This window comes from Typopeltis vanoorti, chromosome 5 (assembly GCF_054136105.1).
Source record: "Typopeltis vanoorti isolate ZY-2024b chromosome 5, IOZ_Tvanoo_1.0, whole genome shotgun sequence".
NCBI lineage: Eukaryota > Metazoa > Arthropoda > Arachnida > Uropygi > Thelyphonidae > Typopeltis > Typopeltis vanoorti.
Genome location: NC_143553.1, coordinates 161,217,959 through 161,231,991, shown reverse-complemented (window position 1 = coordinate 161,231,991; position 14,033 = coordinate 161,217,959). Strand labels below are relative to the sequence as shown.

Sequence of the window (14,033 nt, the reverse complement as noted above, 5' to 3'; positions counted from 1 at the left end):
CGAAAGCGGCAACCTTAAAGTGACAGTACTCTGTTTTAAACAAAAAAAAGTGTAATAGGTTCCCATCATAAAACCACTGAATAGATATTAACCAATTTAAGTATCGACAATTTCTTTTTTATATGAATCTAATCTATGAAAAGTTATAAACTTTTAGTATATTAGTATTAGTACAGCGGCCGAGGTTGGATATCCGTATCCTGGATTTATTTAGGGATCAAACTTGGATCCTTTTCTAGCTGCTTCAGGTGTCAGCAAAGTTATATGGACTTATGAAGCTCTGAACTCTCGTGCTGATTTACAGATCCTTTCTTTGCGTGTATTGCAGGGCACTCTAGCAGCATGGCTACACACCAGCGAATGAATTTGGAGTTGAATAACAAAGATTATCGTTTGGGACTTAATCTTGTTCTGGTCCTACATGTTGGACTATAGTAAGTAACACAGATTTCAGTGCAAAGTTCGGAAAATAAAAATAAAAATAAGAAAAGGTGCGAGACACGAACAATAAGCATATTTGGGCTCTCTTACTGGACAATGACACAACCTAAAATAATCTTACACTTATGCTGGTTAAAATCCATATTGGACAATTTTAATCTATCGCTCAAAAGAAGTATTTAGAGTTCGTACGCAAAAAATCCATTGACACTATTGGTGGCTAAATGTTTCTCCTTAATTGTTTACTAAATCAGAAGCAGGGTTATTATCTAGTAGTGGTATCCCTGCACCTGGACGATGTTTTTCCAATTAAAATTCAATTTAAGTATTGGAAATTATATGATTTAATACGGGTTTTTTTTTTTTTTGTAATTTTGTTTGTTTGTGTAATTTTTCAGAATAATGAATGAATTTAAAGACAATTAAAGGACAGTATGCTTAATAAATAACATATTTCGAACTAGATAATTAATCAAGACAAAGATATTACCCAAAAAGACAAACATCAGCTTAAAGAGAGCGAGAGAGAGAGAGAGAGAGAGAGAGAGAGAGAGAGAGAGAACTTAATACACAACTACATAATTCGTTGGTTCGAAATATAATTTATAATAGAAAATTAATGTTATTAATATCAGTACTGGTCAATATTTCGTAATTAAGTTGGATAAATTAACTCGTCTTTTCAAGCAAATAAAACACCAGCACCCGTTTGTAGGTCCTGGCGTTTAATTTAAGCAAATGAGGTTTTACACTGAATTATTAATACTCAAACGCGTAACTTCTCAACGATTGCCCTGGTATTGCACGAGATTGCCTCATTGAAATAGGTGCATTATTTCAATGAGGATTTTCCATTCTTTATAGAAATTTTCAGGAGAATTTTCCGATTAGACAATCTGTGTTTCCGTTTAAAAAGGAACGAGAATATCAATATTAATGTTTTCTTTCACTTTATTCAGACATCTGATGCCTGTGTTTACACAGTTGTATTTTTAAGCCTGAAATTGGAGTTGCGCGACTGTCGATTCAGCTCTGTTGGGTTTTTTCCATCTTTCTTCCTGGTTGGTGTGTCATCAACTGTCAAGTTGCGAATGGAGACAAAAATTGCACATTCGGGCGGTATATATATCGATATAGACACGGAAGTCAGTCACTAGAAAGGCGAGAGGAGTAACATTGCACCTTCCACTGTAGTAAATTAAGAATATCGTATTATGACTGCAAAGTGCGTTGTGTTATGTCTTTTGGGACTTTCCATTCTGGTATCGGGAAAGAAGTTTTCTCAATGTGAGTTGGCTAAAAAGTTGGCATCATTCGGCTTCCAAAGGTCCCTGATCCCTGATTGTAAGTATATTTCTTAACGTTTCCAAGTAACTTCTTATCTATATCTTATCATAATTGTTGTGTGTGATTCTGTGGTTGCTTTCATATTGTTTTTACTTTTCGCATTTTTCCTAACTCACTTCAGTTATAAAAACTGCAAACATCAAATAATTCAATGATTATTCAGAACTGCTGTAACTTTTCGAAACATGGAAAACAATTAATCTTTAATTTTATGTGTGTCTTTTTTATTTAAACATATGCAGTCTATGTATTACTTTTTATGTTTTTGAAGTAGAAACTTAGCTTTAACAACTTCAAATTCTTTGAATTTGGTAAATTCTTGAAAAAAGAAATTCTTTTTTTATTTTTATTTTCAGTTGTTTGTCTGGTAAAGCACGAAAGTAATTTCAATTCAAGGGCCCTTTCGCGTCGAAACAGAGACGGAAGCCGGGACCATGGATTGTTTCAGGTATTTATTCTTCACTGTTACCTGTAGGTTTATGGGATTTTTTCTTTATCTAAAAATGAAATTTGCAGATAAAGAAAATTAAGTATATTAAGAAATTCTATCCAGTGATCCAAATGCTGCGACACTTTACAGAAATACATTGTGCGTCAAATGGAAGCAATACCTGAGAGAGAGAGAGAGAGAGAGAGAGAGAGAGAGAAAACACATTTCGAAAATTCACCACTAGGGGAATTGTAAACACCTTATGTATAGAAGAAGCGTACCACGCAACTCGGCAAGTGCCTAGAAGGTTCAAAAAGGTGGATATTTCCTTCATTTTGATTGTTAATAACGTCGACAGTGATGGCACTAACGTTGCCCCAACGTGCTTTGCTCGTGAAGCTGTACTACCTGAACATTCCAATGCTGTTGCTGCAGTTTGTGAATTTCGTCGCCTGAACAAATGTGGACAAGGTCCACAATCTCCGTGTGCTCTGCGACGAATATTTAGTCGTTTTGAAGAAATGAGACGACCGTTAGGAGTGACGTCTATCAGAGGTCGCAAACCAATCAATTTACAACAAGTGAATGAAGTTGTTACTGCCGTTGTGGAGAGCAGACCATCAATAACAGCAGCGTTGATTCCTGCAATGCACGTACTCTATCAAGGATGCATTTTGTGCCTTACACACACACACACACACACACACACACACATATATATATATATATACAGGGTGTTCGGGATAAATTTGACATATTTATAATTAATTATATTTTTCCGTAAGTTACATGTATTAACACACACTTCTCTTCATTTAAAAGTTTGGACCCTTCTCCATTCATATACAAGATGTCAGAAAGGATGGATAGCTGGAACCCACCTGAATCATGGAAGAGAATAACTTGTATCATGATGATTCGTGCCCGCCATCAAAATAAGGATATTACGACTGCTGCCCAATGCTCCCTGAATACAGTAAAAACAATCAGGCATGAACTAGAGACTTGCAATGGTGACTACGAGGATGTAGCAAGAAGAAAGATCCCTAGCAGACGATCTGATTGCGTTCGTACAGCAGAATTCCTCGCAAATCTGCAGGAACAGGTGTTGAAGAACCCTGGCATTGGAATTCGGGCTTTGTTCGTGGAGTTGCTAACTGTAGTCAAGCCCTGGATAACAAGGGTAGCCAATGGTAGGCCGTATGTATGGCAGCAGGATTCGGCCCCTTGCCACACCTCTGGGAAAAGTCAAAAATGGTTGTCTGAAAATTTCTACGACTTCACCAGTCCAAATGTTTGGCCTCCAAACTCCCCAGACCTTAACCCCATGGATTATTTTGTATGGGGCGCAGTTGAAAAAGACACCAATCGCACTTCCAGTAATACAAAAGCCCAGTTAATGGATAAAATTAAAACAGTTTTTGCGGCCCTTCCCAGGGAGACTGTAGCATCAGCTTGTTCGAGGTTCCGAAGCAGAATTGAAGCTGTGATCGATGCTAATGGTGGTTATTTTGAGTAAATCTTGTTGATAGTATTGTAACTGTAATGTTTTTTTGTCAATTCATTAAATTTAATAGATACAAAGAAGATTTTCTTTTTCCTTACGAAACTGTCAAATTTATCCCGAACACCCTGTATATATATATATATATATATATATATATATATGCAGGGGTGTCGATACTTTCAAAAGTATTATATGAAATTGTGAATTAATACCTGTAATTTAGTCATCACTCTGATGAAATTTTCCCTCTCTTTAATGCTTAGTAATGTAACATCACGCTGCTCGTTCTACTTTTGAATGACCAATTGTTGGTATTCCACCTTGTTTAAAACTGTTCCTATGTAGCCACTGAAGATAGGCTGTTAGTTTCAGACTGAAATATTGGCAAATATTAAAATATTTTTTTGTAAACATTTTTATAATTCCTAAAGGTAGTCACAGCCATGAGATTCGATTGATTAGTGGCTTAGGAAAGGAATCGGAACATGGATTAAGGCTAAAAGACCTTAGCCTATTCCCTTTGAGAAATGAACACGCATCAGAGGACATTTATCGAAATAACAAATATCATTTCGAAATGAGGAGCCTCCGTAGCTCAGTCAGTATAGACGAAGCCATTTGGTCAGAAAGACCTGGGTTCGATTCCTGTCAGTGACGTGAGGAACCTTTATCTAGTCTATTTCGACGAAAAGTGAGTTGATCGGTCTCATACGGGGTTGGAGGGTTTTTCCACCAAGGATTTTTCATGCCTCAAAACAGGTATACCGGTCCTGTGAGCACACACGGCTACAGCCATAAATATACTTACGGCAAGGAAGGCAACGAGAAACCACCTTGCTCATACTCATTTTCCTAGTATGGTGGCATAAAGCTACCTTCACCAGCCATATGGCTGAAGGATTAGAATTGAGATTTCGAAATAAAATGAACATCCTTAGGGTGAGAACATAATGAACGTTATCCTTCATTATGTTCTTGTAGAAAATATTTGTAGAAAAAAAACTTTTGGAACGGTCAACTAGTTGTCAATTACATATAAGAATTCACTTTGAGTCTCTGTTAAATTCAAGACATCGGTAGTGTCCTTGAATCCTTTCTTCGGTCTGATCTGAAGACACCACATTGATTAATCTAATGCGATTCATTTGCTGCTCCTTAATCAAAGATTATGAGAGATTATGTAATTTACTCTCCATTACAACATTACAGTATTTACTCAACAGGGTAAATATTCAGTGTAAGTATTTTATCTTGTAATTTTTTTTTCCAGATTAATGACCGATATTGGTGTTCACCCCCAGGCCCTCATAATGACTGCAATGTGAAGTGTACTGGTAAGTGCCACCTGCTGGATTTTTGTATTTTTTTTTTTTAAAGTGCAGTTTAATCAATTAAAGCACATACTTTTGAATACTAAAGCGCTAACTTCTGTTTTCTTTTATACTCCCCACGCGCCACTAAACCTAAACCTGCTAGAACAAAATAAGGGGTGGGGACGAATTACAATTAGACTTAATATTTAACATTAAGCAGTTAAAGATGTCCAAATGGTTATAAATCTAAAATTACTTTATATTAGAAATATAGTATCAGTACATGAAACAAAAAAAAACAAAAAACAGATTATATATATTGTGTGTGTGCGTGCGCGCGTTTTGTTCACAGACGCACCTTGTAAAGATTATGTTGCTTTAACTGTTTTTTTTTTCTTTCTTTTTCTTTTCGTATGCTGCTTACATATAAATATAAATAAAAGAAAAAAGCCAATTTTCAGATGAATCAAATTTGTTACTGGTTTACATAAAACCGTTTTTCATTATGTTTTAATTGAAATTGAAATTTTTTTGGCTAGATGGGTGAGGCAAGAATGCTTTCCATAATCCTCGTTATCTGCGGGAAAAAAATGTATGATGGTGGGTTATTGAGCTATAAGCTCTGATCATAAATGCAGGATAAAGGCAATAGCCGAACCTCAGTTAAAATTTCATTGGCTACAGCATTGCCATCTGTTATCCTCTGGAATTCTAATGTATTAATGAAAACCTCCTTATGTATCAATAAGTTATTATGTTTCTGTAATTGAAAAGGTGTGTGAATACATTATAATTAAATTTTATTTAACTCTCCTGAATTTTTTTTTCTTCAAATAACCTTTTTATCCTTATTTGTAATGATGGTGTATTATTCTTATTTTATTGTGAAGTTAAAAATGAAGTAAGAATACTATTTAAGCAAATATAGCTTCAAAAATACATGAAATATTGGACCTTTTCCGGTACTAATGATTTCATATCCTGCTATTTGGAATTAAATGATTATGATGGTCACAGAGCTCTGATTGCTCCTCAATACTACAGCATTCTCTGCTTAAGTCTAAGACCTACAAGAATAATGTTTCTTGTAAATGAATAATGTTCTACTCTTTATTCTTTACATCAAGAATTCCTACAGCATTCAGGCATTGACATTCTTTCCATTAACTTCAGCGAAATCTGGTAAAAGGAAATCTTTAACCTTTTTTCTCACGAACTTCCACAGCTGAACAATAACATTTTGTTTAGTGACCTAAGTAAAATTCCAAGGATATCTGAACAGGACGGATCTTGATTGGAAAATTAAAAATGTCGCCATCCAGTAAATTCCTTCAAAGAGAGGTACTTTAATATGGGAGATCCAATCTGTGACATCTGCTACCGATTGGAAAGAGTAGGACATGCATTCTACAGCTGCCTGCTTGCCCTGCATGGAAAAATTGTTGGCAATTCCATTACTTGTAACAGAACAGTTTTCTTTCATTTTTCTTTTTCAGTACTCCCTGCTGTCAGCAATGGGAAGAGAATTTCGATTTTTGTAATTAATGAGATAAATACCATTTATGGAAAGTTAGGAAAATATGGATTTGAAAACCAGCAATATAACATACAAATGTTGTACAATATCGGAATATGAAAATTTTATTGTTCACTTAGATTTTTGTATTTAGAAAGAAACATTCTTGGAAATACCAGAAATTTGGCCATTGATTGAGACCTCCCACATTATGCTATATTCACCAGAGAGACATAAAAGTCTGTCGTTTTTAATACGAGAGGTTTTTAAATGGGTCCATCCTCTTAGTTCACTGTGGTCTTACGGTCACTGCAGCGATGACTGCAAGAGCAATCCCAAGCAGAGAAGTCTATCTCAAGGCTGGATTGTTGTTTCGTTGTTGTTCCGCTATATGAGACTGGTGAAAAAGGAAAAGTAATAACTTTTCGATAAATGATAATTAAAAAAGATCAGGCCTTTTTTACTCATACTATTTATACTCATACTCATTCTATCTTTCATAATGCTTTTTTTTCTCCTATTACTATCAGGCTCTCTTGTACTGCTATAATAACTACAATAGACCTATAATGAAAACTATTTTTCATTTTCACATGAAAATACATTAAGTAAAATTATTCAATTGGAATTTTTCATAATAAAACTTTCCAACCTGCTATTCACGAACATGTCATCACTGCCACTATGTTGGTTGAATGATTTCTTTAATGTTTGTGTGATATGTTCGCAAAAAAATTTCGTTCACATCAAATATTTTTGATTAAGAGTTATGTTTGAAATCAGTGACATTTTAAAATATTTCACTACCATTTTATTGTTCTGCAGATCTTCGCAATGACAATATTGATGACGATATGAAATGCGCAAAGAAAATTTACGGCCGGCATGGGTTTTCCGCATGGTGAGTGATAACTTTTATATTTAAGTGAGGCTTAGAATTTTTATTGATGACTACAGAAGATTCAACACACTTTCCACTGTTTTTAAGATAAAATATATAAGTAATAGAATACTGAGGGAACTCAGTATTATTTTCATTTCTAAGAAAAATGGATTAAGATCAGAAAGGAAACTCTATCTTAATACGCCGGATCAGCGTATTTAGTAATAACTATGCATACGTTGTTATTCTCTGAATAATTCGGCTTAAGCTCTTTTACCCAATGATAGCATTTAATCGCCATAATCCTTTGTTGATGTTCTAAATCCAAGATGCTGCATTGTTGTTAAATTTAATATGTACCATTAAGAGAATAAAAACAGTTCGTAAGAATATTAGAGTAGCTTCACAGACTTAGTCGATTTGGACATAATTTCATTATTTTACTGTTTATTCTTTTTCATGTTTAAGTAGTTTGACCATTTGGTCTTACTTCCTATTTTTATTTCTTAGGTATGCCTGGATAAGCAAATGTAAAGGGAAGAACGTTAAGCACTATGTGAAAGGATGCAGATACTGAACTCTTGATACATGGTTTTGTTTCCATAGTTACAGATGACATCCATACTTACAACATTTGCTACCAGAGATAACTCAGTTATATATGGCAATCATAATCTTAATATTTGTGATTATTCAAATTAAGTGGATATCGAATTCCATGTTATTTCTTAGCAGAATGAGAAAGTCAAAGATAGGATATCTAAGAGTTTCATGCCGAATATAGAAATAATAAAAGTTCAGCGAGTCCAAGCGTAAGCCAACACCTGGTAGTACAATGCTAGGGAAACTCGTAGTAAAGGTGGAGAAAGTTCTGATCACTGTCCTTAGTATTTTTCCATAATGTAAAATAAAACACAACTCCTAGGGGATGTATGCTGTTATACATCTCCTAGGAGTTGTGTTTTATTTTACATTATGGGAAAATACTAAGGACAGTGATCGGCACTTGCTCCACCTTTACTACGAGTTGCCTTAGCATTGAAACAGGTGTTGGCTTACGCTTGGACTCGCCGAACTTTTGTAGTTTTTCTGGTAGAAATCTATCTAAGAGTTTCATGCCGAATGAAACTCTTAGATAGATTTCCTCTTTGACTTTCTTATTCGGCTAAGAAATAATGTAGGATTCGATATCCACTTAATTTGAATAATTTTACTTCGCCGAAGTGAAGCCTGTTGGCTCTTATCTCAGTAATTAATATTTGTCATTTTATAATAACATTTTAATCTTAATACATGAGAATTATATACTATATTTATTCTTTTTTTTATATTTTATTGGTAGTGAAGTTTGAAAGTTTTTTAAATCCTTTTATTGTGTTTGCTGATGTAATGGACTTTCTAAATAAAATATATTTTGTAATAAATGAACATGTTTTGTGTTTATCATTTTACTGATAACTCTTTGGTTGATATTTCCTTTATTTTGGTATTTGACCGTTTGTTACATAACTTTTTTTTAACTATATAGTTCTTTATAAATAAGTAGGAGATAGCCATTAGCGGAGGAAGCATGCACACACTTTGTTAAACACACACTCACACACAAAAATTTGTAATTTTTAAAATTCAGAATTTGAAAAATTTCAACGTTGAAGACTGAAGATTCCTTATTTTAGAAAGCAGATAAACTTCTAAGAAATCACTACATACATACATAGAATAATAATATATGCCCATTATAACGATGATATTTTCATATGCAATTCTTCAAGCAAAATGTATCCTACACACTCTTTTGAAAGACCTTTAGTCTCATCAGTTTCACGCACTTTGACTCGTCGGTCATCTAATACCATATCGTGCACTTCAGCAATGATTTCTGGTGTTGTTACACTTTTTGGACGTCCTTCACGTGAGTGGATCATCTTCAAGGCTGGTACGGCCACGTTTAAACTCGGCAGCCCATTTCTTAATTGTCGAAAACGAATGAGAAGAGAGTCCATAAACTTTTCTGAACTTCGAATGAATTTCTTTTGGCGTTAAACCTTCTTTTACGAAGAATTTTATAACACTTTTGCTTCAGACAACTGTATAAAACAAACTACTTGATAGAATGACTTGAAATTTTACATTGATGCTTATGACAGGTGTACCAACTTTGAAAAAAATCTTGCCTATATTGTTGCCATCTATGGTCGAGGCCGAGAACTTTTCAGACCACCCTAGTACTCTTGTTAAAACTAAAAAGTTTTCCTTCATTTCATATTGTATGATAATCAAGCATAAAAATGTTCATTGCATAAAATTATGCAACAATCGCTTTGCATTGATCATTTATATATATCCATTTATGCACTCGCTCACGGACACACACAATTTCCGTTTAAAAGTAACTTTGTAAGGCAAAAATTGCACAGTTACCCAATTTAATGTATCGATCAACTCTCTTGCAGGAACTGAAATTAAGGTGTAGAACTGTAAAGATGAATTTTTATTGTAATAAATTCGTTTCGGGCTGGAGATTTCGTTAGCACTTCCACTACAGAACAGTTCTTTCATCTCAATAGCACTTACATGTTCTTTGGTTATTTTATGGGAACTTCGTGATGTTTCTATAAGGATGCGAATACTACTCTTTGAAGTCACTGTTCATCTGATCTCTGGAATTTGCATGCCATGCTTTATTCTTGTGCACATTTGTCCACAAAACCAATGACAGTCCACTTTAAGCTGACAGTTTTTTTGGCATTTTAGAAGTCGTTCTGTAAGTGATGACAAAGCTGGAAGTTTGTCTTCGCTTCGGGGAATGTGGTGCAATGCATACGATCACCTCACCTCACCGTTTATTGCAGGTCTGAAGTAGCTTGAAAAAAACCCATGTTTTCGGATTGTGTAAACATCTCTTTCTCAGGTGGAAGACAAATTTAAAATATGTTTGTTTGTTTTATTGCCAGCTGCGAACCAGAATATTAGTAGCTAAATAAATATATTATCTATTTAGCTACTAATATTCTGGTATTAGTAGCTAGTATTAGTAGCTTTTTTTTACTAGAATATCTTCGAATGTCAAATTTCTTCCGCAATTAGTTTTATTTTCACTTCGAATAGATTTGTCATTCATGATACGTTTTGAGATTCATTTCGGTTTTCGACACGAGAGGGAGCAGTAAGCAAAAGTGAGTTTTCAGTTACGTATTTAAACATAGTTTAAATACGTAAACTATATTATATATTCAAAACTATACTTTATATTAAAATAAAGTGTTAAAAAATAAAGAAAAAAGAATGAGAGAAATTTTCTCAATCTTCCTTTAGACTGGGATATCTTTGATTGTGAAATTTTAATCCTATGGACTAATGTTTATATATATGGTTGTGTCTAATCATTAAATGAGTTATTTTCGGAGAAAAATGTGGATTTACATGGTTATTATTCCTCTCGTCTATCTGAAAATAATTATAAGTAAGGCACAATGTTTGTTTGTCCACTATGGAAATTGAAATCTTTGATTTCTTATGACCACCGAATTTTGCAAGACCTTTTTTTTTACTAGAATATCTTCGAATGTCAAATTTCTTCCGCAATTAGTTTTATTTTCACTCCCAATAGATTTGTCATTCATAATACGTTTTGAGATTCATTTCGGTTTTCGACACGAGAGGGAGCAGTAAGCAAAAGTGAGTTTTCAGTTACGTATTTAAACATAGTTTAAATACGTAAACTATATTATATATTAAAAACTATACTTTATATTAAAATAAAGTATTAAAAAATAAAGAAAAAGAATGAGAGAAATTTTCTCAATCTTCTTTTAGACTGGGATATCTTTGATTGTCAAATGTACACCTCAAGTAGTTTGATTATTCGCTGAATGAATTATAAATTGGTGATATTTTATAAAACTCACATTGCTTTCCGACAACAGAGGGAGCTGAAACAAGTCAATTTTTTTGTTTTTTTTATTATTATTATAAAGAGTATAAATTAAACTTATATCTTAGAATAAAGAGTGAGAAAAAACAAAGTTGAAGAAGGAAGAAAAAGAATTTCAGAAACCATTTTCATTTAAATCAGAATGAAAAATGAACTGTTAAAATAGGCTATGCTGTGTTAGGGGTATTGGTAAAACAGCATTTGTTTTTACTTCAATATGCGTGCATGCGTGCTTGCGTGTGTGTTAGAAAATTATTGGCCGTTTCAGTTGGCTTACATCAGTTACTAAGGTCGCACTTTCCTGAAATGTATGTTATTGTTTGATTTTCGTTCTATAACCCTGTACTGAAGATACCTATGATATTTAAGCGAAGATTCCACAATAAATAAGTTTTACCGTGAGTCTTACTCTGTTTTTATATTTATTTTGATTATGCCAACTCACTGTATTCCAATATTGAAACATTATTGAAACATGTACAGCTGTAGACTGCAGCACATCTAGTTTGCGATAGAATATTCGAGGGAATTAGAAAAATCTTGAGTTGTGAGTTGGAAATAAATTTGGTGTTTATTATTAATAATAATAAAACCCTAAAGTGCATGTCAACAGACAAGAAATGAGATATATTCATCAATTGATGCATTTCCAAAAATATGCACTTTTCACTCCGGATCAAGAATTTGGTCAGGAAAACCATAAGATATTTGAAATTCTCTATTTCTGCACTGAGAATGTAATAGACAAACAATAAAAAATAAGCAAATATTTAATAAGATTATCTGTATTATTTTCGGAAGAAAAGTCACTACGCTAACTGTATGGAAGGAGGTATACTCAAATTTTATAATAGAAAAGAAAGTAAATTCTTGATTTAAATTATTTAAATTAAGGGGATATTAAATCCCAGATTGTTTTAAAACCGAATAAGAAACTCAAAGATTGGAATCAGAGCGTTTCATGCCACCTTTTACCAACTTTTTCTTACTACCTTTGCTCCGAGTTTGTACTACGTACTAGGACTACTTGCATTAGCTCACGCTAGTAATCGCCGATACCTTTATAGTTTATTATACTATATTCGGCATGAATTGGTCTGATACAATCTTTGAGTTTCTTATTCGGTTTTAAAACAATATGGGATTTAATATCCCCTTAATTAAAATAAATCTTATATCGCCGAATGAAGCTTATTGGCTCTTTATATTTAAATAACTTAATGAATGCACCTTTTTGACAACTCGTATAGCAGAGTATATAAATTCTTTTCGCTATAATCTTTAGTATTAGGATGAAGGTAATTAATACCCTTGGAGGGTAATGGATAGCAATGCTGTAGCCAATGAAGTTTTAACTGAGGCTGGGCTATTGCTATTACCCTCTTGCCATGATCAGAGCTTTAATAGCTCAATAACACCTTATCCTTACACTGTCCTCTACAGATAACGGGGAAGATGAAAAGCATTCCTGCTTCGCCCCTTTAAGCCAGTCCTTATAAAGACTATCTTTAGTATTATTTTTCATTTGGTCTAGTTATTCACTGATGAAGCCTCAAAAAAGGCTGAAAACGGTGGGGGCTTCATGAGGCACTACTTGTGGATAGGTTTTTACCTGTGTCTGAGTGGGGCCACCGTTGAGATTATGGCTCGGCTTGGTGGTGGGGTGAGCTTGCCACTGGGTAGAGCCAATACTGAGAAGTACTTCTCGGTGACGGGGTGAGCCTGTCATTCAGTGGAACAACGCAGAGTTGGGGGATCGTCTTATTTTTAGAGCCCGTTTCACTTTAACATTCAAAAAAAAAAAAAGGCTGAAACCGGTGGGCGACTATTATGAGTTCGCTCTCTTAAGGTTTTTGCTTTAAGAGAGCAATTTGAGTCTCTGGGGAAAGTGTTTTCTGGCACGGCACGGTGAGGGGCTTTGTCGGTGAATGTTTTTCTTCGGAATATGAGCGGATCTGCTCGGTGGTGGTGGTGATGGTGGGTGGAAGGTCATCAATGAGTGGAGCCAACGCTGAGATGGACGGTCTTTCGCCCACAATTGAGTGGCCTAGGGATCGTCCGAATTTTTAGGGACGGCTTTACTTATTCATAAGGCTGAAACCGGACTTCCTACCATAAAGTAAAATAACAGCATACATTTCCTAGGAAATGTGTTTTTACATTATGGAAAATACCAAGAATAAAGATCAGAACTTTACCACCTTTGCTCCGAGTTTGTACTACGTACTAGGACTACTTGCATTAGCTCACCCTAGTAATCGCCGATATTTGATAGTTTATTATACTATATTCGCATGAAACTCTCTGATTCCAATCTTTGAGTTTCTTATTCGGTTTTAAAAGAATGCGGGATTTAATATTCCCTTAATTTAAATAATGTTTATATCGCCGAAATGAAGCCTATTGGCTCTTTATATTTAAATAAATTCTTGATTTAATTAAATATAAACACACACAAAAGTATCTTCATGATCAAGCGACATGTATATAGAGCCTACTAATTTCACATCAGTTCCTTAGTATATTGTTAATGCAAAGCACCGCTTCCTTGCGTAGTGTATTATTGCTAGCCATACGAAATGCATTTATGAAGTCTTCATCTTCTATATATAAATACCTTAGTCTTCACAAAATGTCAGGAAACTTTGTCCTTATACTCAGG

At 34.2% G+C, this 14,033-nt stretch overlaps 1 protein-coding gene across 1 annotated transcript; it reads left to right on the top strand.

Annotated features, from left to right (window-relative positions):
• Positions 1-1,617: 1,617 nt before the first annotated feature.
• On the top strand, positions 1,618-8,260 carry LOC150107009 (lysozyme c-1-like). The gene is made up of 5 exons (XM_090392886.1): positions 1,618-1,785; positions 2,145-2,236; positions 4,996-5,059; positions 7,380-7,455; positions 7,948-8,260. The coding sequence occupies exons 1-5, from the start codon at positions 1,656-1,658 to the stop codon at positions 8,012-8,014; spliced, it is 429 nt and encodes a 142-aa protein (XP_090249012.1). The 5' UTR covers positions 1,618-1,655; the 3' UTR covers positions 8,015-8,260.
• The last annotated feature ends 5,773 nt before the right edge of the window (positions 8,261-14,033 follow it).